This window comes from Macrosteles quadrilineatus, unplaced genomic scaffold (assembly GCF_028750875.1).
Source record: "Macrosteles quadrilineatus isolate MER2022 unplaced genomic scaffold, UCM_ALF_1.0 Scaffold_1__1_contigs__length_201487025, whole genome shotgun sequence".
Lineage (NCBI taxonomy): Eukaryota > Metazoa > Arthropoda > Insecta > Hemiptera > Cicadellidae > Macrosteles > Macrosteles quadrilineatus.
In genome coordinates, this window is record NW_026542594.1 from 56928988 (window position 1) to 56953331 (window position 24344).

The 24344-nt window shown below is 37.5% G+C and overlaps 1 protein-coding gene across 1 annotated transcript in view; it reads left to right on the forward strand.

The window, feature by feature from the left end:
• LOC128983180 (DNA polymerase epsilon catalytic subunit 1) overlaps nucleotides 1–24344 on the forward strand; it is a 249705-nt gene that overhangs the window by 156180 nt on the left and 69181 nt on the right. Inside the window, exons 21-26 of the mRNA XM_054402367.1 lie at nucleotides 382–522; nucleotides 11441–11647; nucleotides 16282–16500; nucleotides 17674–17906; nucleotides 18934–19150; nucleotides 22655–22833. Of these exons, the coding sequence (XP_054258342.1) occupies nucleotides 382–522; nucleotides 11441–11647; nucleotides 16282–16500; nucleotides 17674–17906; nucleotides 18934–19150; nucleotides 22655–22833 (1196 nt within the window). The remainder of the gene's footprint in view (nucleotides 1–381; nucleotides 523–11440; nucleotides 11648–16281; nucleotides 16501–17673; nucleotides 17907–18933; nucleotides 19151–22654; nucleotides 22834–24344) is intronic.

Here is a 24344-nt window from a genome sequence, read left to right on the forward strand (position 1 = left end):
CTGCCGACGCCGTGGACGCTTAAATAGCTTGGTGTAGGTTGATTGCTGAAAACGTCTATGTTATCATCACTTATTTATAAGATCATCATTTATGCATTTTTTTATTTTATTATTATAGCTATTAGAGGGTAGTTAAAAAAAGAACAAATATTTTTAAGAACTAAAAAATACATAAGTAGAAGATGGAACCATTGGACAGAAGAACCGACAATTTTCCAACGGTTCTCGGTCCCGTTTATTTTCCCAAGAACCGTTGGAACCGACACATCACTACTTTATACAGGTTTGATAGACCCTGATAGCAGCATTGAGCTGTCAGGTACTGGCATCACTGATATGGAATTAAAGTGATAAATAACCAATAACTGTGTTGTGTTATAGCTTGCCAACCCAGTGCCCAGAGTCAGACACCCAGACTGGCTTCACAAGAAGATGTTGGAAAAGAATGACGTTCTCAAGCAGAGACGAATCAATGAACTGTTCTCTGCTGTACCCAAGCCAATAAATAAGGAGACCGCATTGGTAATGTGGTGGATTTTTAATTACATTGTACTTTTAAGCTGTTTTGACATACTAGCTGGAGACATAACCTTAAGTAAAATCTTTACCACAGTTCATAATATCTATGATTTATCTATAATTTTTGTATATTTTTGTATATATATATACTAACTTATCTTATTACAACAAACCTAACCTAACCTAACCTAACAAACTAACATCAAATTCTATGTTTTTGATAAGTTGATTTAAATAAAGTTTTGTTAGATGTAAATATTTAAACGTATTAACTGAGAATAACTTAAACACTCACTTCATTTTGGGGTAGCCAACGTGTTCAGGAAGAAAACAAACCTAAAATGGCGGGCGGCCAGCTTCTTTTTCGAGACAAGAAAGGTGGTCCATTTATACCGGACGATCGTGATGGATAGAAATGGCTGAATAACAATTTAACAATAATAACAACAACAATTTAGCAATAATAATAACAATTTAATTAATTAGAGTTTTATCCTCATTATATAATCCCTAAGTAAAATATTTAAAAAGTCCAAGTAATATCAAATTATTAACAAAAGAAACTAGGGATGGACGGGATTGAATTTTTAGTTCGGGACGGGACGGGACGGGATTTTTATTTCCTTCCCGATTTTCGGGACGGGACGGGACGGGATTTTTTTCTGTGCATAAAAAGAAAGTACTGTATTGCAGTTACCAAAAAAGACATACGAAATCAATTTTTACCATTGTGGCACTGATCTATAAAAACCAAAAAATGGGTAACAATTTACAGGTACCTATAGAAACTTGTGACTCGCGGGTCACGAGGTGATTGTCTGTATGACTCACGGTCATGGCGCGATCGTCGTCATGACTCGCGGTCACGGCGCGATTGTCGGTATGACTTCGCGGTCACGGGGTTATCGTCGGTATGACTCCACGGTCACGGCGCGATCGTCGTCATGACTCGCGGTCACGGCACGATCGTCGGTATGACTTGCGGTCACGGCGCGATCGTCGGTATGACTCCGCGGTCACGGGGTTATCGTCGGTATGACTCCACGGTCACGGCGCGATCATCGTCATGACTCGCGGTCACGACGCGATCGTCGGTATGACTCGCGGTCACGGCGCGATCGTCGTCATGACTCGCGGTCACAACGCGATCGTCGGTATGACTCGCGGTCACGGCGCGATCGTCGTCATGACTCGCGGTCACAATACGATCGTCGGTATGACTCGCGGTCACGGCGCGATCGTCGGTAGGACTCCGCGGTCACGGCGCGATCGTCGGTAGGACTCCGCGGTCACGGCGCGATCGTCGGTAGGACTCCGTGGTCACGGCGCGATCGTCGGTATGACTCGCGGTCACGGCGCGATCGTCGGTAGGACTCCGCGGTCATGGCGCGATCGTCGGTATGACTCGCGGTCACGGCGCGGTCGTCGGTAGGACTCCGCGGTCACGGCGTAATCGTCGAAATGACTTGGTCTCCTGCGTTCGCGGACCTATCGCTCGCAATAATGGCGTTATCGGCACTCGCGAAGCGGAAAAATCGCCGACGATCGGACCAAATCCCGTCCCGAAAAATTCCCGAGTCAAATGTAATCCCGTCCCGATAATCGGGAATATTTTTTTCCCGAAAAATTCCCGAAATTTCGGGACCCGTCCATCCCTAAAAGAAACAGAAGGACAGTTTAGCCTCTTTATATATTTTTTTTAAATTTTAAATTTGTACTGCCACTGCCACATCTAGATTTATATTAGCTTGCCACTGTGAAGAACCAACCTGGTGAGAACTCTCCATTTTCTGAATATTAGGCTTACCCTACTTGAAGAAATTTAACTCATCAAAGACATATTTTATTTTCAATCTGATCAAACCTAATTACCATTCAAAAACTATAAATAAATATCATCAAGAATAAATTCAGAAAAAACAATTTGAACAAGATAACTGAATTCAACCTTGATTAATTTAACACCTATTCAATTCATTGATAACATTAATAACATTAATAAAAACATCAGTATATACAAAAAATATTAATAAGTCAGAAAGTAAATAGTTTTCAGTATCTAGGAGTCCTATTATCAGACAACAATAATGAAGAATTGGAAGTAATAAACAGGTTAAATTCGGCTAACAGGTCCCTCCATGCATGCAATAGATTGTTAAGCTCAAAATTATTATCCCACAACACCAAATTACGTATTTATAAAACAATAATAAGACCGGTTTTACTGTATGGCTCAGAAACATGGGCAATGAGCAAAAAAATAGAAAAAATTATAACATTTGAAAACAAGGTTTTCAGGAAAATATATGGCCCGACGCTCGAAGATGGAATATGGAGAATGAGACACAACATCAAGATTAGAGAGCGCTATAAAGACCCCGACATCATAGCGGAAGTCAAGAGCAGAAGATTGAGATGGTTTGGTCATATTTCGAGAAGAGAGGAAGACTCCACTACGAGAAATGTACTTGATAGAAACCCCGAAGGCAGGAGACCACGAGGCCGTCCCAAACTTAGATGGAAGGATCAAGTACAAAAAGATGTAAGAAGACTCCCGAAGGAGTGAAAATGACACCAAAGACAGAGACATCTGGAGGCAGTGTGTGGGCGAGGCCAAGTACCTCTTAGGGTACCAGTGGCCACTCCAGAGAGAGAGAGAGAGAGAGAGAGAGAGAGTAACTTTTTAAAAATAACTCTTCTGCATAGGAAACGTGGAGATATCAGTTAGTATATAGTTCAACTTTGAAAAATATCAAAAACAACATTATTGCTAAATAAGTATCAAGTAAAAATTTTTAAGTCTTTTGTTATTTTTAGAATGATTTTGGAGTGACTTATTTGGCCATGTTTACAGTAGTAAATCATGTCTTACACTGCATACACTAACAAAACTTCTCATCATTTGCTATGTAAAAAAACATAAAACAATTGAAGCAATATTTCCATGTAAAGAATAAATAATAAAATATTTGCAGTTTTTTTTTATTTCTAAATTTTAATTTTTTTTTATTTTTTTTACTTTTAAATAATAAAAAAAATGTAAAATAAAAAAAATAAAATTTTTAAAAATTAAAAAACAATTTAAAATTTTAATTTTAGTTTAAATTAAAAAAAATAGGAAAAAAATTTAAATTAAAAAAAATTAAATTTCTATTTTTTTTAATTAAAAATTTTTTTTTATTTTGTTAAAAATCTTGTCTTGAAAATATACGGAAAGTAAATAAAAGAAACGTCTTATAACACTTAAAACATATATTTACGCTTATACTGTTACTCACAAGACGGTAAATATACAAAAACGATGGTACAGGTAAGTGGTGATCGATTTCGATTGGACACTCCAATCATCATCAGACCCAATAGGCGAATGACAAGAATCTTGAATGGCGTCCCTACTTATACCCTATTGGCTACCGGAAGCACCGGCCAATACATTTTTATAAGTACAACTGGAATCAAAATGTATTTGTTCATTAATCAACTTATTTCTATCTTTACATTTTTCCTTATAAATATACAATTCCTCCCAAGCATTCATTACATATCCTTTCTTACAATTCTTTAAAATATCTAGACTATCCTCCATTTTTCCTAGTGAATGCCCATTTTGTAACAGGTGTTGTGCGACATTTGTTCTTTCCGGTTTGTTGTTCCTCCACGCAGATATGTGGTTTTTGAAGCGGTTTACGAAGTTCACAGTCTGTCCAATGTAGAAGCTATCACAATCGTTACAATTGATTTTATAGATGCCCGAAGTGTCAAATTTGTTACAATCTTCTATTTTTGGATGCAGTATTTTACTCATGGTGTTCTGAGTCCTGTAGGCTATTGAAACTCCGTATTTCTTGAATCTGTTAGCAGTCCTTTGTGTTGTAGTCCCCGTGTAGCTAAATGTGATATATCTGGTGCTTTCCTCTTTTATCTCTTCTAATGTTGTTCTGCTGTTTAGTGTATTCTGTCTATCGATTTTTCTCCTCGTCTTCCTTGCGATGTCCTCTATCGTCTTGGTTTGAAATCCATTCGCTTGGGCGATCTTCTTAATGGTGTCCAGTTCTTTTTTCCTATTGGCTTGGCTAAGAGGGATCTTATAGGCTCGGTACAGCATAGATCTAAAGGCTGCGGTCTTGTGGATTGTCGGATGGATAGACTTGTTGTTGATTGTAGTGTCCGTTTGCGTAGGTTTCCTGTAGATGTCAAACTCTATCTTGCTGTCTTTTCTCTCTAATGTGAGGTCCAGGAAGTTGATCTTTTTGTTTTCTTCAAACTCGTTGGTAAAGGTGAGGTTTGGGTGGTGGCTGTTTAGTGTCTGCATCATCGTTTCATGCTCCTGCTCCTGTAAATTTAATAACACGTACAATGCTGATCAAGAAGTTATTTAGTGAAGCTAGTCAAGCAAAGTTAGCAGCAAAATATAGGGATACAAGAATCAAGATTTCCATGAAGATTGCAGATATTTACTTCAACAAAGAATGTATCAAGAAGAGGATTACACCACAATACGCTAAAATCAAGGTCAACTGTAACACCACTGCCGCTAAAAGAACAAAGGAACAAGGAGAGGTATTATTCATCAAAAATATGATCAAACAACTTTACTGTGAAAAAGAAGAACTGAACCAGATTGCCTACGACATCCACCTACAATTTTTGAGATTATACGGACTAATTGCGTGGAATTTACTACACGAAGTCGTCAGTGAAGAGGTTGAAGACGCCATGGACCGGAAATATTTACGGATAAACGACAAATTAGACAAACTCGTAGAGAAGAATACACCTAATGAAGACTTGGATAGGACCAATACAGAACACAAATTCCAGAAGAGAGTCATCAACCTTACAGACATTCAATTCAGTGAAGAAGAAACGAAAATACTGAACTACGGAATGAAGTACAATTTCCCAATGAAGAAGAAGGACGAAAATGAACTACTAGCTACTGAAGTCGAAGCAAATGTAAAATCACTCAGAGACGTAGACCATTATGCCGTTCGGAAGGAAGTGACAGCCAACGATTTCACCAGCCTAGGACCCATAGACCCCAGCAGAAATGAAGAACTGAAGACATGCAACAATATAAAGAAGAAGCTGGAAGAGAATAGCTCAATTGTTGTGAAAGCAGACAAAAGCAACGCCATCGTAGTGCTCGGAAAAGAAGAATATATAAAGAAGACGGAAGATTTCATCAAAGAAAATAACTTCAAAGAGCTGAAAAAGGATCCAACGCAGAGGTACCAAAGAGAGCTGTCCGACGTCGTGAAGAGATGCACCAGAGTGATTCCCGAAGAATATCGACAGAAGATGAACATCCTAAATTCTAAAGCGCCCGTGATGAAAGGGATCCCAAAAATACACAAGAAGAATGTACCCATCAGACCATTAGTTAACTTTAAATGTGCTCCTACCTACAATGTTTCAAAATTGTTAGCAAGTAAGCTCAGCAATGATTTAGAATTAGAATATGTATACAATGTAAAGAATAGTTATGAATTTGTTGAACGTGTAAAGAACATAGATATAGATTCGAATAGTAGGCTAGTCTCATTTGATATCGCAAATCTGTACACAAACATACCTGTATCAGAAACTGTAGATCTTGTTAAATGTAGGCTTTTGCAGAATAGTTTAGACGATGAATATGTCAATCAGATTGTAAAATTGCTTGTGACTGTTTTGAAACAAAATTATTTTAGATTTAACAATAGATTTTACGAACAAACAGATGGTTTAGCTATGGGAAGTCCACTTTCGGCAATTTTGTCAGAAATATTTTTACAGCACCAGGAAAAAGAAATGTTAATGAATTTAAGAAAGAATCATGATGTAAAACTGTATGTTAGATATGTAGACGACATTCTTGTTATCTTCAGACAAGCCCAGGAGCAGGAGCATGAAACGATGATGCAGACACTAAACAGCCACCACCCAAACCTCACCTTTACCAACGAGTTTGAAGAAAACAAAAAGATCAACTTCCTGGACCTCACATTAGAGAGAAAAGACAGCAAGATAGAGTTTGACATCTACAGGAAACCTACGCAAACGGACACTACAATCAACAACAAGTCTATCCATCCGACAATCCACAAGACCGCAGCCTTTAGATCTATGCTGTACCGAGCCTATAAGATCCCTCTTAGCCAAGCCAATAGGAAAAAAGAACTGGACACCATTAAGAAGATCGCCCAAGCGAATGGATTTCAAACCAAGACGATAGAGGACATCGCAAGGAAGACGAGGAGAAAAATCGATAGACAGAATACACTAAACAGCAGAACAACATTAGAAGAGATAAAAGAGGAAAGCACCAGATATATCACATTTAGCTACACGGGGACTACAACACAAAGGACTGCTAACAGATTCAAGAAATACGGAGTTTCAATAGCCTACAGGACTCAGAACACCATGAGTAAAATACTGCATCCAAAAATAGAAGATTGTAACAAATTTGACACTTCGGGCATCTATAAAATCAATTGTAACGATTGTGATAGCTTCTACATTGGACAGACTGTGAACTTCGTAAACCGCTTCAAAAACCACATATCTGCGTGGAGGAACAACAAACCGGAAAGAACAAATGTCGCACAACACCTGTTACAAAATGGGCATTCACTAGGAAAAATGGAGGATAGTCTAGATATTTTAAAGAATTGTAAGAAAGGATATGTAATGAATGCTTGGGAGGAATTGTATATTTATAAGGAAAAATGTAAAGATAGAAATAAGTTGATTAATGAACAAATACATTTTGATTCCAGTTGTACTTATAAAAATGTATTGGCCGGTGCTTCCGGTAGCCAATAGGGTATAAGTAGGGACGCCATTCAAGATTCTTGTCATTCGCCTATTGGGTCTGATGATGATTGGAGTGTCCAATCGAAATCGATCACCACTTACCATCGTTTTTGTATGTTTACCGTCTTGTGAGTAACAGTATAAGCGTAAATATATGTTTTAAGTGTTATAAGACGTTTCTTTTATTTACTTTCCGTAAATTTAATAACACGTACAATGCTGATCAAGAAGTTATTTTTTGAAAATATACCGTTAGTATTTCAATCCCGCCCAAAACTTCGAGATAAAAAAAATCTCGAAAAAATCTCGAATCTTCGGGTCTTGTCCATCACTATTAAATATCATTGATAGATCATTGAATATTGATTGGGCCTTAACATTCTATATACTTTTCCTACAGTCACCCAACAAAGTTGGCTTCCTTGTACTGTTTATAGTACAGAAAGCTGCTAATTGCTGCATATTTATTTATACTTTGTCGTACGGTTTATACTTTGTCGTACGGGTTATACTTTGGCACACATCAGGATTCCAACGAAACAACACAAAACAGCGTGGTTCTATTAAGCACGTAATCCGTGTACACTTGGAAATAGGTTGGCAACACTTAAAGATAATAATACTATGAGCAGCTGATTGACTATTATAACTACGATTTAACCTGTCATTTCGTGTTTATAGTTTATGTTCTCTTTTCGGTATTTCTGAACTTTCTGGACTTTTCTTTTAAACGTTTTTAAAACATTCCTACCATCTTAATAAACAAGAAAATACCTTTAACCCTCCGAGTGTCCATAGTTTAGGCCTTAATGTCCACCTATTTTTGGCGCATTTGCAAGGTTTTATTAAAACGGATCTGAGAAGCTTAAAACAATGTTAATTCTAATGTTCTATATACCATTTTGTTTGGAAAATCATGGGCTTCAATATTATATATAAAACATAAGGAACATTTTTTCAAAAAAAAAATTTTAGGTAAAAAAAAATATAATTTCGAAAATTAAAAAAAAAAAAAATAAGTTCGCGCTCAATGAAATTGTATAAATTATAGGCCTATAAATATTTGAAAATAGCCACTTTGTTCTAAATTTAATGAGGATTACAAATATATAATCATATAGTGAGGTAAGTTATCAAATAAATAAGTTATGAGTGAAAAACATGTTTTGCGCGTTTGAAAGAAAATACCGAAATCGCCCAATGACTCAACACCTTTCATAAAAACACATATACCAACCAGAGTATTTCATGTTGTATGAAATTTTATTTACAGTTAGTACAAAATCAGCCTACTAGTAAATGAGAAAAATACAGCATGGTTTTACCTTGATTATGGGGCCAGAATCCTGTGCCGAACTTGAAGAATTCGAAGAACTTGAAGAAGTTTACTGAACTTGATAAATTACAAAGTATCCAAAATATATTTACATAAAGTCACAAAAGTCAGACAAAAAACTTGCAAAGTTGTTGCTGTCAATAGTTTTCAACACTAGTAAATAAAAAATAACACTTATGAAAAGAAATATTATGTACAGAAGAATTAACACATGGGCCTAATCAGAGTCCTCTCCGCTACTTTGGTCTAGGGTCACTCTGGCCCTTTTTCTGCAATTTTTATGCCTCCAAAAGTGCTGCATTTTGTGGAAGCACTCTTTGTGAACACCCACATTACATCCGGGGCACCAATATGAAGACCTGCCTCTGCCTCTGGTTTTGGTGTGACCACAAACGATACACAATCTTAGTTTTCCTTGATGCAGTTTTTCTAGTCGGTGGTCACCGCAATCCCCATGGGGTCCAGGAACTGGTCCAGGTAAGGCATCGCAGGTTGCTTCGCCTACGAGGGATTCTACAATAGATATGTGGAAATCTCTTCTTGATACAGGTTTGTCAGTGTTCTCTTTGTATAGAATGTAAGCATTTACGAGCGCAATATCAATAAAATTAAAGAAAAGCTTCTTCCAGTACTTTGAAGTGGTGCGGTTGCAAGACATATGGTACACAGATTTGTCGCTTACATCCACACCACCCATAAACTGGTTGTAATGGTGTATCAAAACCGGTTTCATGCCTCTCAGTCCCTTTTTACTTGTAATAATTTGATCTTCCGCATGGTATGCTGTAGAAATCAAATACACAATTTTCCTACTCAGTTTCTGACGGTAACCAACCATTAACAGATTTCCCTTTCTAAAGTATACTGTTTCCCTTTCTCCTAAGTTATTAGTTTTTAATTCTTTTTGATATAAATTTTGACTTTTTGTTTATGGTTCCTGTGATGAATGTTTGTCGTTCAAGAAGGTTAAAAAAAAAAGCCAATGGGATTTTCGTATAGAAATTGTCGGTAAAGACATGATATCCTTTGTCAAACAATGAAGATTTTTCAATCAAGTTCTTTACTACCCTCTCGGTAAACAACTCTTCATCATAGTTAGCTTCAGAAAGGTAATCACGTCCACTGTATAGTTCCATGTGCATAACATAATTGGTGGCACTATCACAAAGTTCGAATTTTTTAATGCCGTATTGTTTGTGTTTCTTATTTGGCATATATTGAATAAATATGCATCGGTTCTTTGTTCCCACTACACTTTCGTCGATGGAGAGTTCCTGATTTGGTACAAAGTGTTTTTTGAAACTTGAATTGAGATGATCTAACAACCACCTTACTTTCATCCAATGGTCATGTCCAGGCTGACCCCTCTCAACAGCGCGGGCCGATGTCAAATGCAAGAAACTGCTTATGAGTAAAAACCTATTTACCCCCATGGTGTTTGAAAAAAATGGTATATGTTCTGTTTTTCTAGTGTCCCAATATGATTTGATGTTTTTCTTAACAATCATTCCCTTATTGATAAGAATAGCAAAGAACTTTTTCATTTCCTGTATGGAAACATTGGACCATCTTTTGAACCTAGATTGTGGACTCAAATTATCTCTCTTTTCATCTAATGTTCTTTGAGCATAGGCATTAGTTTCTCTTGTTATGAGATTCCAAAAGGCAGCTGTCAAAAATAGGTTCAAATAATTGATAGGGGAAGAATTTCTTGGGGGTAAATCTTTGGGTCCTGTAGCCCTAACTTGAAACTGAGGTCTGACATCTTTCGGAGGTTCGGGGGGATACACCCTAATCCAAGGTTCTATGTTTTGCTGTACTGGTATTAGCCTAGGCCTACCTGCATTAGGGTCTTGTTCATTTTCAATTTCAAGATTTTCGTCAATATCTGACGTCTCTAAATCGTCCAAATCGTGCACATATTCCTCTCCACTCCCTGACGAAAAGTCTAGCAAAGATAGTTCAGAATCTGAAGGATAATTCACATCAATGTCACTGCCTACTTCTTCGGGATCATCAACTAGTCCTTCTACATCACTTATATCTTCAATTAGTGCATTACGAATATCACTACTGTCCATTTTTACTGATTTTTACCACCAAAAACGACGATAAACAAACGTAAACGTAAACGTACTAAAACTAAAACACCAAGTCAAGTAAAAGTCAGCTGTCTGCTACAATGCTACAATTACGATCGGCTCGGAGAAAAAACAGCGCTGAGACAGACCTCTGGAGAAAGCTTAGAATAAAACGGAAAGAACGATACCTAACTCGATCCAGTTCAATCCGATTCAGTCAGTCATAGAGCCTTCGCCGTAAACGATGTTTGTGCGTCAAAAACTAGACGCGTGACCCTACACAAAGTGTGTTGTGCGTCTATTTTTTGACGCGTGACCCTCGGTGGGTTAAAGCATTTTTTAGGCGCGGAAATCACTGCAAATTAAAAAAAATATATGGAACTATTTTCTCAAGTCGCGGAGCACATTGCTTGCCGAGGAAAAAATAGCAGAGTGATACGGACCGGGCACTAATTTCTCTAGGGCACCTATCTGTGTTGCCAGCTGAACCTAAAAACCTGTTTCAGAGTGTTTGAAAGACTAATTATTTATATGCTTTAAGTGACTGTAGGATATATATAATTACACAAGTGCAAAAGGCCTTTGCTGCACTCGAGATAATTCCGAACTCGCCTGCGGCTCGTGCGTAAACGTTGCTCTCGTGTGCAGCAAAGTGCCACTTTGCTCACTAGTTACACAAATAACTATTGTGTGTGTTTTATAGGAAGAGCCTGGCTCTAGTGAGCAGCCTATGACGTCAGATATTGAGGACTTGGCAGCAGGCAGGAGTGGTGGAGGTAAGAGACCTCTGGCCTACAGTAGCAAGAGGAAGAGAGACGGAGACAAATCCCCCGGCTCTCTGTCTCAGCAGCCAGTCACTACGTCATGGAGAGAGGCCCTGGGAACTCCACCACCGTTTGGCACAACCAAGGTAGGCAAACCTGCTACCTTCACTGTAAACAATTTTGTAATTAGTATTGAAGGAAATGTAATATAACCAGCAGACCCTCTTTAAAATAATAAGCTAATTTGTTAATAATTTTGATCTATTCTGTTGTTCAAAGTAAGTTCAGGGTCAAAGTATTCTTCCAAGTTAGGAATTGAATCTATTGTCAAAATCATTCATGTTTATTGGTTTATTCACATTGCATATACATACACAAATAAGTGTCCATGTATCAACAACAATATTGCCACAACAGCTGAATTTGCACACTATTAGTTCTTTAAAGAAAATATTCTTGCATGTACAGATTTTCTTGCAGAAAATCTCAACTCAAATTTGTAATTTTGTTAAGCGGAGCGAAGCGAAGCTCTTTGGGATCAACTTCAATGCAATCTTTATAACACTAAAACTCAATAAGGGCTGATCATATTTTAGCCAAATTTACCAAGGTTGTTTTGTAAAATGTTTGGATGGTTTAGACGTAACCAATTTCAATTTTTGATAATGCCTATATAATTTAAAAGCAACTCAAAGTTTTTAAATTTTAACATTGGCCTTATTGGTTGCCATGATGGTTACAAAATAACAACGTAAATGTAAATAAAACAGAGAATCATAGCATAATATAATCAAGCCGCGACCTAAACACAGTATAAAGGTATCAAATTAGGATGATGATAACTGATAAAATATTACAGAGAAAGTCTTATGTTTACATTTCAGTCGCAATTTGGAAACGACCACTGAACGAATAGGTACAGTCATGGATAAAGCATACTTTCTTAAGTAGCCTACAGTATTTTACAGATTTGATTTACGTAGCTAAATAAGGTAACAAGTAAGTTAAACAGCTAAATAAGTAAGCTTAATAAGTAATAACATTTGTCTTAAACAATTCGTCGGTGAATCACATTCATGGATCCATCTCATTAATGGCAAACTTAAACAGGTACACAACGTAGAAAGTGGTGAAGGAAGTAGTAAAGGCGAGCAGTGGGGAGTGTGGGAACCGTCTGTGGCAGTTAGATTAATGTATCTAAAACTAAAAATGCTATTGGAAGGGAGGAAAAGAGGTCCACGACATAGGAAGTGGTGAAGGAAATAGTGAGGGCTAGCAGTCGGAGCATGGGAACTGTCTGTGGCAGTTAGATTAATGTCTCTACAATCCTAAAATGCTATGGGAAGGGAAGGAAACAGGCCCACGATGTAGGAAGTGGTGAATGAAGTAGTAAAGGCTAGCAGTGCATAGTGTGGGAACCGTCTGTGGCAGTTTGATTAATGTATCAGGGATCCTAAAATGTTATGTAAAGGGAGGGAAACAGGTCCACGAGGTAGATGTAGTAAAGGCAAGCATGCAGTGTAGAGTGTGGGAACCGTTTGTGGCAGTTAAAGTATCTGCAATTAGAAATGCTATGGAAAAATAGTTCTCCTACATGAGTAATTTTTACCATCGACTGTAAAATAAAATAATGTGTTGTGGATTGCCAGGTTAAATTTTTTATATAAGATGATATGTTATTGCTAGGAAACCAATATTAAATACATTATTATTATTATTAAACTCTTCAAAATTAATTAAAACTAATTAATATAATTAATTGAATTGTTATTATTATTGCTAAATTGTTGTTATTATTGTTAAATTGTTATTCAGCCATTTCTATCCATCGCGATTGTCCGGTATAGATGGACCACCTTTCTTGTTTTCTCGAAAAAGAAGCTTGCCATTTTATGTTGGTTTTCTTCTGAACACGTATTTAACTTGTTCGCTACCACAATAGTACAAAATTTTTAATTCATATGGACCAGTCACGCACATATGCAACGGCTGGTTTCTACCCATGGCTAGTGACATTAAAATAGACTGACGTTGCATATTTGCGTTGGTGTTCTAATGTTAACAAAACGCTTATATCTTTGAAACGGTCTATTTGAAGGCACTGAATTCTCTGCAGTTTTCTACAAGGATGTCTGACGCACAACTGCGTCGCTTGGTCTGTGGATATGATTGGTGATGTCATATGATAGTTGGTGCAAGTCTTGGAAGAATTACATGCTGGCCATATGGGCATTACAAAAATGAAATTGCTAGCAAGAAGCTACTGTTATTGGAAAAATATGGATCAAGAAATTGAAGCTATGGTGAAACATTGTCATTCATGTCAACAAAAATTGAAAAATCCACCGAAGGAGACAACTCACCCATGGGAGCTCCCGAACGGACCTTGGGAACGCATACATATTGATTTTGCTGGTCCACTGCGGGGTTGGTGGTACTTAATCGTCGTTGACGCCTACAGTAAGTGGGTAGAAATTATACCTACAAAGTCTACAACCACAGCTTGGTGCGTTAAACAATTAGATAGGTTATTTACAACCTTCGGGCTTCCTCATGTACTGGTATCAGACAATGGGACTCAATTAACTTCAAAACCATTTACAGATTTTCTCATGAGGTATGGAATACTACAAAAAACCATCGCTCCCTTTTGTCCCAAATCAAATGGACAAGCTGAAAGGGTGGTCCAAACTGTTAAGAGCCTTATAATTGCAAATGGATGTGTCGAGAGCAAGATTAACACTATACTAAAACAGTTGAGAAAAACAAAACATTCCACGACTGGGAAGTCTCCCTATAGCCTCATGTTTGGGAGGAATATAAGAAGAGAACTTGATCTATTAGTAGAGAAGCCTAATTTGAAAGAGACAGGAGACAGAGATGCAAGTAACAAAGCGACACTTTAATTTAGGAGAGGGAGTGCTGGTGAGGAACTACTCCCTTAATTCAAATGACAAATGGACAGTTGGAAAAATTTATCTTGTTAGAATGGAAGACGGAATTGTGTGTAAAAGACATGTGGACCAAATAAGAAGATTGTAAGTATATGAAGAAAAATAAAGGAGGAGGATTGCTATACCAGCTGATAATTATTTTAATATGATTGTTTATGTTTTGATTTTACAGTTTTGTTTTCTGTTTACATCTTAATAAAATGAGTTCATTAAGTTATTCAAATCTATTCTTTATTTAAAACACAACAGTTGGAAAAACTGTTCTTTACTTTGCTGCATCACTGTATGTATGCTGCATTATGCCATGCAGCTTCTATATTAGTTCAATTATAAACTGTTCTTAAAAAATCTGTTTTTTACACTTACTTTCACCTAAAAACATAAACAAAAATTAACTGACGCATACATGCGGCGCTTGGGCTATTTCAAGAAAAATATAATAATTTCACAATTGTATTTGCTATAGACCGGGTGTAGCAAATATTCGACATTACAAAAGATTATCAAAAATATAAAAAAACAAGAATATTTACAAACATTCTTATTATTTACAAACAAGATTGCAGAGTATTAAAAAGTAAATGATCACTTTTTAACATGTTTTCGCCCTTGGTCTGTGTGTACTGTTAACCCTAGGACTGCCCAGCGCCGTTTAAACGGCGTTCTGATGTGTGCGCTCGGTGCCCGACCGCTGTTTAACGGCGTTTAGGACATTTTTTTTTTCAAACGCTTATTAGGTAATGAAAATGATCCAGAAGCATAATACTCGTAATTTTGATACCGTTGGAAAGAGGAGATTCTGAAATTCTATTTTCATTTATAAACGAACCTCGTAGCACTAAAATATCAATAAAATTGCTATTATAATTTGAACAATATTTTGCGCGTGACATTTTTGAGCTGCGATCTACAAAATCTCGTAATACAAGTTTTCTTGAAAAAAATCTACAAGTATTAATTTTAGCCTAAACAGGAAGTGGTTGGTACCATTAGAAATAACTTGAGTTGTTCTTTATTTTTGTATAGAGAACTTTGTCATACGACGTTAGGAAATGTGAGAAATATTTTTTTTGAAAACAGCTGTTTTGTCAGTTTATAGGTTAGGCCCATTGGCCCAAAGGCCCATTACGTCGCAATAATGCTTCTGGAACCTTTATTTTTTTATATTTCTGTATATAAATGTATATTTTCTTGTTCAGAAATACATTTCCTATAAATACATGCAATATTTATTTATCATATTTTAGTAAAGTATAAAAATTAGATCCAACTTTGAAAAAGTAATTTTTTGTTTTCCGCGAAACTCAAATTTTGCTTTTCAAGTCATATAAAGTCATCAAAACATTCATAACTTTGTGCAATATGGCATTGTTCTAAATAAATGTATAGTTACGGTACCTTTAGTAATATAACAACTTTTGTATATAAATTGTATATTTCTGATTATATTTTTATGTTTCAAATATACAGTGCAAATTTGGCGATTTTCCCCAATTAGTGCATTTTTCCCGTAACGTGATAACTTATATCTCTGGTAATTAGCAAAAACCGCTTAGAATAACTTAAAAATATAAAATAAAATAGTCGGACTTCTAAAATTTTTTCAAGACAGACAACACTCAGAGGCACTACTCAAGACACTGACTATGGCGCTGTTACGATTATTTGGCGAAATATTTAACCGGTCCATCTATCCCGGACTTGCCCTAGAGTATATAGAGGTTAATCACAGTCAAAATCCTAGTATTGATAAACAAAGGTCTACAATGAGCTTATCTGGTTTCTATTGTAAGTGCATAACTAACTTTAGTATATGTCACATTTAGACCGAACGATTGGCGTGGCTTGAGTATCAGAAGAAGAAGTGGGCCTGGCAGAGAGAGAAACGACAGTTACGAGCCTCGGAGGCCAAGAAGATGCGCTATGTCGGGGGTGGTGATGCTGTGAGAACTGTCAGTCACCCTGGGAGCAGCACGTCTACATTGGGGGGGTTCCTGCGCAAGGCTCAACAAACACTGCTCAATACTCCCTGGCAGATCATACAAGTACATCTACAACATTTATAAGCTTTTAGTTCAATATTCACTGACTAGTAGTCTTGGTATGGCCACAAACCTGGTGGATTGCAACAAATTGTTTGTAATTTTTAATTTTTTCAAGCTTGCATAATCCTATCTTTGTTTATACAACCCTCTTGTAGTGATGTGGGGCGGGCAAATGCCCAGTGGGCGGGACGTTTATAAATGGGCGCGAAGGGTTGTTTTTTGTGCTTGTCATTGCTTTAAAATACAAAATAAAATAATGTTTAATTTAATATTTTAATTGATATTTGAAGGGGTTTACTGTAAAATATAACTGTTTAACCTAACTCTTAATTTGCCCGAGACAGTTATAAAAGCCCACGTTTTGGGCATTTATGAAAACAAGTGTTTTTTGTGCTTTTGTTTGTTTTTAAATAAAAAATATATGTTTAACTAAATATTTAAATTATATTTGAAAGGGGTTATTTTAAAATAATACTGTTTACCCTAACTCATAATTTGCCTGAGGCATTTAGAAAAGCCCAAATCTTGGGAGTTTATGAAACAAAGAGTTTTTTTCTTTTGCTTTTAATTGCTTTACAATACAATACTGTTTATTTACTATTCCAAATGTATTTGAAAGGTTTTACAGAAAAAATAACTATTTACCCTATCACTCAAGATATTTAAAACCACCTAAACTCTGGGAACTTTTTAAAAATCTTATTTTTCAGCATTTAGTTATTTTAAACAAACCAAACAACAATATTTATCATGTTACGTAAGGCTTACTACTTGGTGCCATAGCTTATTTTCTTAAAATAATTTATTTGTAACATTTAATATATATATTTTATTTTCACTTTTTAAAGATTTTTTCAAAGAAGAAGAATTAAGTTAGTAAAATCTAAAATATTATTCTTTCTTTAATCTTTCTTTTGATAATCATCTGTTGCAATGTTACATGTCAACGATAGCCTATACCTTACAATCACTCATTTTAGTTATACAATTTTCCTTCTTTCATTTTACCAAATTTGTCATATAGCCTATTTAACTAAATCCTCAGGAAATGTATAGTAAATATAAACGATATAAGTATGAAACAGAAGTTCACGAACCAAGGAGTTTTACTTTTTTTAACACAGTGTTGGTTTTAGTATATTGAAGCTCGCTCTCTTTAATGTTGTTCTCTAGGTAGGAGAGACCAGTGAGCCAGGAGTGCTGCGTTTGTGGGCTCTGGTTGGTCAGGAGCTACACCAGCTGAGGCTGGTAGTACCACGAGTTTTCTACGTCAACCAGCGCAGCCCACGGGATGAGGCAGACGACGTGTTGTGGCGCAAAGTCAACCGCATCCTGCCTCGCTCCCGACCAGCCTTCCACCTCTATGAGTTCTCCGTGCCCGAGGAACTTTACAGAGAGCACAGCCAGTATGTTGTAAATCACTCAATAAGTTTCTAATAGTGATGTGTCGATACCAAAATTTATCGATTCACGATATCGATCCCTGAAAAATTGATTCTCGATTCTCAATACTGATAAACATCTTTTTGGAGTTTTACCAACTTTTTTGAATGGATTGGTTATATTACACCAACCCCTGCCTATATGCCATTCTATAAAGTATTTTTAGGTAATGGGGTGTTTTTCAAATAAAGAAAAAAATTATGCAGCAATGACAAATTATTTCTAGCCAATTTAAGTTTAATTTAAACCCTTCCAAACACATTAAATAACTACCATATTAAAGGTAATTGAAGACGTATCAACAAAAATCAAAAAGAAAATGTTATTAAAACTAGAGGTGTGCGAGTCTGATATTTCCAGGCAAGAAAAACTCGAGGTAATATCATGATGACTTTCCACGGTCATGTTGATATCATTTTCGTCTTCTGAGATCACTGCCAAATCCAGAAAATTGCTCAGCGGTAACAGAAACACCATCATCGTTTCCCGCTGTCACGGAAATGTTATCAACATCTCCCATGCCCGTGTAGACATCATCATCGTCTCCTGAGGTCCTATAGACTTCATTATAGTCTTCTGAGATCGCCGCAAAATTCTTGTTATCTTCCGCGGTTGTGAGGGCATCATCATTGTCTCTTGTGATTGCAACAAAATCATGAACATCTCTCACGGTTATGTGGAGATTTTAATCTTCTCTTCGCGAACGCGGAAAAATTTGAATCATCTCCACAGTTGTGCAGACATCCACTGCTGCATGTGGCCATGGCTCAAGGGACTTCTTAACTCTCATGGACAGTACTCGTTAAACTGAATGTTATTTTAAATTCTAATCAGACAAATGGAAATTTTCTTAGTCTGCAGGTTTGCTCCAGTGGGGGTATTGTAATATTTGGCTGTGTAGCCCAAAAACCCTTGTATTTAAATTGATAGTTAGGATTTAGATACACAGTTTTCTGTACATACACATACTTGAGGGGGTGTCACTTGCAGGGAGTTGATGGCAGATCTGTCCATGCCAGACATAGAAGGTATCTACGAGACCCAAGTGTCACTGGAGTTTCGAGCTTTGCTGCGTCTGGGCTGTGTGTGTGCCGTTGGGAGAGAGGAGGCACGTCGTCTGGCAGCCACAGGCATCCGTGACCTCAACACCTTCAACCTCACCCAGCTGAACATGCTCAGTTTGGCCCAGCAGTCATATCTCAGTGAGGTATGTGGAGTACTTGTCTGGACTGTGTGCATGCTGTTTCATTAAATCCTATTGATAGCCCCCCAGGTATTTTTGAATTCTCTTTTGATGATGAAACTATCAATTCAATCATGGCTAGTACCAACATTTAGATCCAATAGCAAAGGACAAAATGAGGGATGGTTCAGCATAATTTGGGGTAAAACTACCCTACAAAGGTCCATATAGACAGTAAAAAGTCCTGCCCTTAGGATTAAAAAACATCCGTTGCATCTACATGAAACAAATTAATATGAAGATATGACTATTGTTAAAAAAAGATGTTATAACTACGATGTTAATTAAAGGGACTAAAGTGTTTGTTGCCTATAGATGGGTACCAGGTTCGTATTCTGGTGATAAATTTGAGGAATCGCTTTGATTGCTAGGTTTTAGTTTCCTTTCATTTTTTTATCAATCTGTTAAGTATTTATCAGTTTTCTTTATTTCATTCATATTTAAATTATTAACTCAATCAAAATTCATTAACCAATGTTTAGGTTTACAATTTATTATTATTAGTTTAAATTACAATTCATTTCAATATTTACTAATTATCATATGTTATCAAATTATATTCACATTGTATCTAAAAATAATATTTCATTATTAAAATTGGCAACACTGTAAATGCAAGCAGTTTAACTACTAGATGTCCAACAATTAAAATTTAAAAACAAAACATGTGACTGTGTGAATGAAGATAAACAAATGAAGACAAAATGAGAATGAACTGAGAAGATGTAGGAAGAAAGTGTCAAATTCAAGAAAATTCATCATAATATTATATTGTATTCCATTTCAAGAAGAATTAAGAAAAACAGTAAGTGATTCCTTTCATGTAAACACAACAAAATACAGTCCACTTGTTCCAATTCTTTAACTATTTTTCTTCAATCTATTTTAGTCACTAAATTAATTAATGTTTCAATCAATTATCAAAATTTCATGACACAATCAAAGTATAATATGTTTATGAAATTGAATTCCAACAAATTCTTGATAAACCTATAACCCTAGAACTGCTGATTGGTCATTTTATTACAAATTGACTGATCCAGTACTTTACATATAGTCAAGCTCATAATCAAAGCATTTACGTATATTAAGCATGGATGTAAAGTTAATGATGTAAGCCATTCTGCCAACTTGCCTATCACATCTTTAATTGGGTTAGCTTAATTTAATTCTTGATTTCTTTGTATGCTCAATTGAAAATTTAAGGTACGCTGATGTATGGTATTTCAGTAATGCAGGGGATTTGTTATATTGAGGGAAGACACAGACAATTCATTAAGCTGAGGTTAAATTTGCTATATAAGGTTCTGATAATGATGCTTTTAAGGTGACTTTTATTAGCCAGGATCCTCAAAAATTTGTTAATACGTTTGCTACTGCAATAGTACAAAATTTTTCATTCATATGGACCAGCTACGCACATATGCGACGGCTAGTCACATTAAAATAGACTGAGATCGCATATTTGCGTCGGTGTTCCAATGTTATCAAAACGCTTATATCTTTGTAACAGTCTATTTGAAGGCACTGAATTCTCTGCAGTGGTCTACAGGGATGTCTCTGTCGTACAACTGCATCACTTGGTCTGTAGACATGATGATTGGTGACATCATATGATAGTTGGAAAAACTGTTCTTTACTTTGCTATGCTGTATGTATGCTGCATTATCCTAATTGATGTAATTGATTGATTGATTGATATGTAGCTTTTATATTTCTTCAATTATAAACTGTTCTTGAAAAATCTGTTTTAGCGAATTTCCCTATAGGGAAGTAGCTATTACCGTAGGTGGCACGGTAAGACCTAGGCCTGGGACCGATTTACTTTTTCATTTTGATGTCCCCAGATGCCAAAAACACCATTCGTTCAAATTTTTATATATTTAAAAAGTTGCTCTGTGAGAATAAATGTACAAAACAGTGAAACCTTCTAAGTTGATTTAGGAGTCAGACAAGGGGGATGGCCTTTCCCCGATTTTATTTAATTTGGCCCTGGAGGAGACACTAAAGAAGACAGCAGAAATGACGCTATTGACATATTGTCTAAACTTGAATAAAGAACATTTGATTGATTGATTGAACCTGGGTGTCAAAGTTGGAGACAAACTGAATGTGCTAGCATTTGCAGACGACGTAGCTATAATGTCTGAAAAGCTAGAGGATCTAACTACGCTAACTGCATAGTCATGACGTCTTCATAAGGGGAGCAGAAAAGATAGGGCTCAAGACAAATGAAAAGACAAATGATTCAAAAACCAAATTTATCCACTCCACAAGAGATCAACATTACGCACAAGACCCTCTCCTAGTCAATGGTCATGAATTTGATTATGTTAAAGAATTCAAATACCTCGGGAGTCACAATATCCAATACAAATTCAGAAGAAATTTAGATTCAACACAGAATAAATTCAGCAAACAGATGTTTATACTAGGGATGGTTGGGTCCCTAAATTTCGGGCAAAAAAAATTCCCAATTTTCGGGACGGTATTACATTAGATACGGGAATTTTTCTGAACAGGATTTCATCCGAACGTCAGCGATTTTGCCAAGTCCCGCACTCCCGTCGAGACCGCGGAGTCATACCCACGATCGCCCCGTGACCGCGGAGTCATACCGACGATACCGCCCGTGACCATTGAGTTATATCAACGATCACGCAGTGACGGGGAACCATACCGACGATCGTGCCGTGATCGCGGAGTCATACGGACGATCCCGCCGAGACTGCGAGTCATACAACAATCGCGCCGAGACCGCGAAGTCATACCGACGATCACGCCTTGACCACGGAGTAATAACGACAATCCAGTCGCGACCGCGAGTCATACAACGATCGCGCCGTGACCACGAGTCATATCGACGAACACGCCGTGACCGCGGAGTAATAACGACGATCCCGTCGAGACCCGAGTCATACCAACGATCGTGCCGTGATGGCGAGTCATACCGACGATCACGCCGTGACCGCGAAGTCATACCAAAGATCATGCCGTGACCGCGAGTCATACCGACGATCACGTCGTGACCGCGGAGTCATACCTACGTTCGCGCCGTGACTGCGCAGTCATACCGACGATGGCGCCGTGTCTGCGGAGTCATACCGACGATCCCGCCCGTGACCGTGGAGTTATATCAACGATCAAGCAGTGACCGCGGAGTCATACCGACGTTCGCGCCGTGTCTGCGGAGTCATACCGACGATCCCGCCTTGACCGCGGAGTCATACCGACGATCGCGCCGTGACCGCGGAGTCATACCGACGATCCCGCCCGTGACCGTGGAGTTATATCAACGATCACGCCGTGACCGCGGAGTCATATTGGATCTATAGTAGAAGCCGGCCGAGCTATAGAAGCCGGCCGGGTGGTCTGAGACACCCTGTACATTGTGTCTTATGGAGAGTTGTAGGGGATTTCTCTGTTGGTTACGTATTTGGAACTGAAATGTTTTTGTTTGACATACAGGGTGAGAAAAATGTGCGTCACATCTTCCTGTACCACCACAAGGCTATGTCCGGGCCACGAGCGCTTATCGGCCTCTTCATGCCAGCTGCTAAGAAAGCTCTGGTCCTTATCCTGGACAGTGTGCGGACCAACCAGATGCCTAACCTCTCCTCCGTCATCACTGCTGAGAAGAATGCAAAGTGAGTAACACAATGCAAATAGCAAAACACATTCACAGCTGAAGGGTTGAGGAAATGGCTGTATAAAGGTGCAACTTGCCTTTGACTCGCTGGGGGCTCCGCCCCCAGGCCCCCTAGGGTGTTTGGGGGATTGTTGGAAATATCCCCAGAGAAAATCTGTTACTGAGTAAAATAATAGAATAATAAGAAGTTGGTAAAATACTAAGCACTGTACTGTAGTTTAATGCAACTAATGGGTTTTTGATACAGAAAAACTAGAGTGGGGGGGGGGGTTGATTCCGGTGGTTGGGGTTGTAAATTGTGTACACTTTTCTAAATTATTCGTTGGTTTTAAAACGAAGACTAGTAACGGTGAGAGATTTCAAATATTTACCTTGATGAAAGACAGTGGTTCAAAAACTGGTTGGGGGGGGGGGGGTTTCAATTATTTGTTGAATGGGTTACATACAAAAAATTATATGGGTTTATTAAATAGGGGGTTAATATTAAATAGGGGGCTTTAAGTTATTGAAGTTTAAAAAAACGTGTTGTGTGGTTTTCAGATGTCCTTCATTTTGAATTTCGGGAGGGGGGGCCAAAACTTTAAAATGGAGGTTTTGAAAATTGTAAGGGTTATTTTTGGTAATGTACACTCTTGTAACGTTTTAAATGTCTAGCACGATTCTAAACTTTTAGATCCGCATACCAAAGTTGGCCACTTTCAAGGTTATTCCCCATAAGGGTGGTAAACAAGGGGGGGGGGGCAATTCAATATTTACCATGGTGTTAGCTCTAATACAGTAAATTGTGTACAGTTTACAATACCCGTGCGCCCATAGAACAGGTAAAGAATCTGTTATGTTATAACCTCGTAAAAGTGGTAAAAGGGTGCGGCATAAAAACCTATCTATTTTATGTAGCCGACAGTAGTTATGTGGTTCAGTAACAGGTTGTCTGAGAGTGATGGGGTTAGGCTCGTTAGAAAGCCTACACGATGCCATTATCTGTAGTCATAGAACAGTGGAACAGTCATAGAACCTGAGCATCGTGTATTTGTTATCGAGTTGAATTTAAAAAGTAATGATTCAGTCATTGCAACTTAGCGGCAGATCCGTGTATTTTTTTAAATCAGGGCGACGTCAATTCCGTCAAGTGGCACAATCATGTGATGTGTTACCAACTTGAGAACAATGGCTTCTGCGTTCAAAAAGAAGCTGACAAGCCGTCCAAAGTTAGATAGGACGTCAGACAACTAACATTCGATAAGAGTCTGTGCTGCTGTAGAAAACAGTCCTTGTAGACACGCCCGAAAACAAACATCTGCTTTGAACATGCCTGATTGCTCGGTTAAACTAGTTTTTTTGATAACAAATGTGTGTTGCTCAGGTGACCACTGCTCTATGACTACACATAATGGCATTGAATAGGCTTTCAAACGAGCCTACCCCCACCACCCTCAGACGTCCTGTCACTGAACAGTACGCTGCGAAAAATAGTTCGGTTTTTTTTGCCGTACCCTGTATATCAAATTC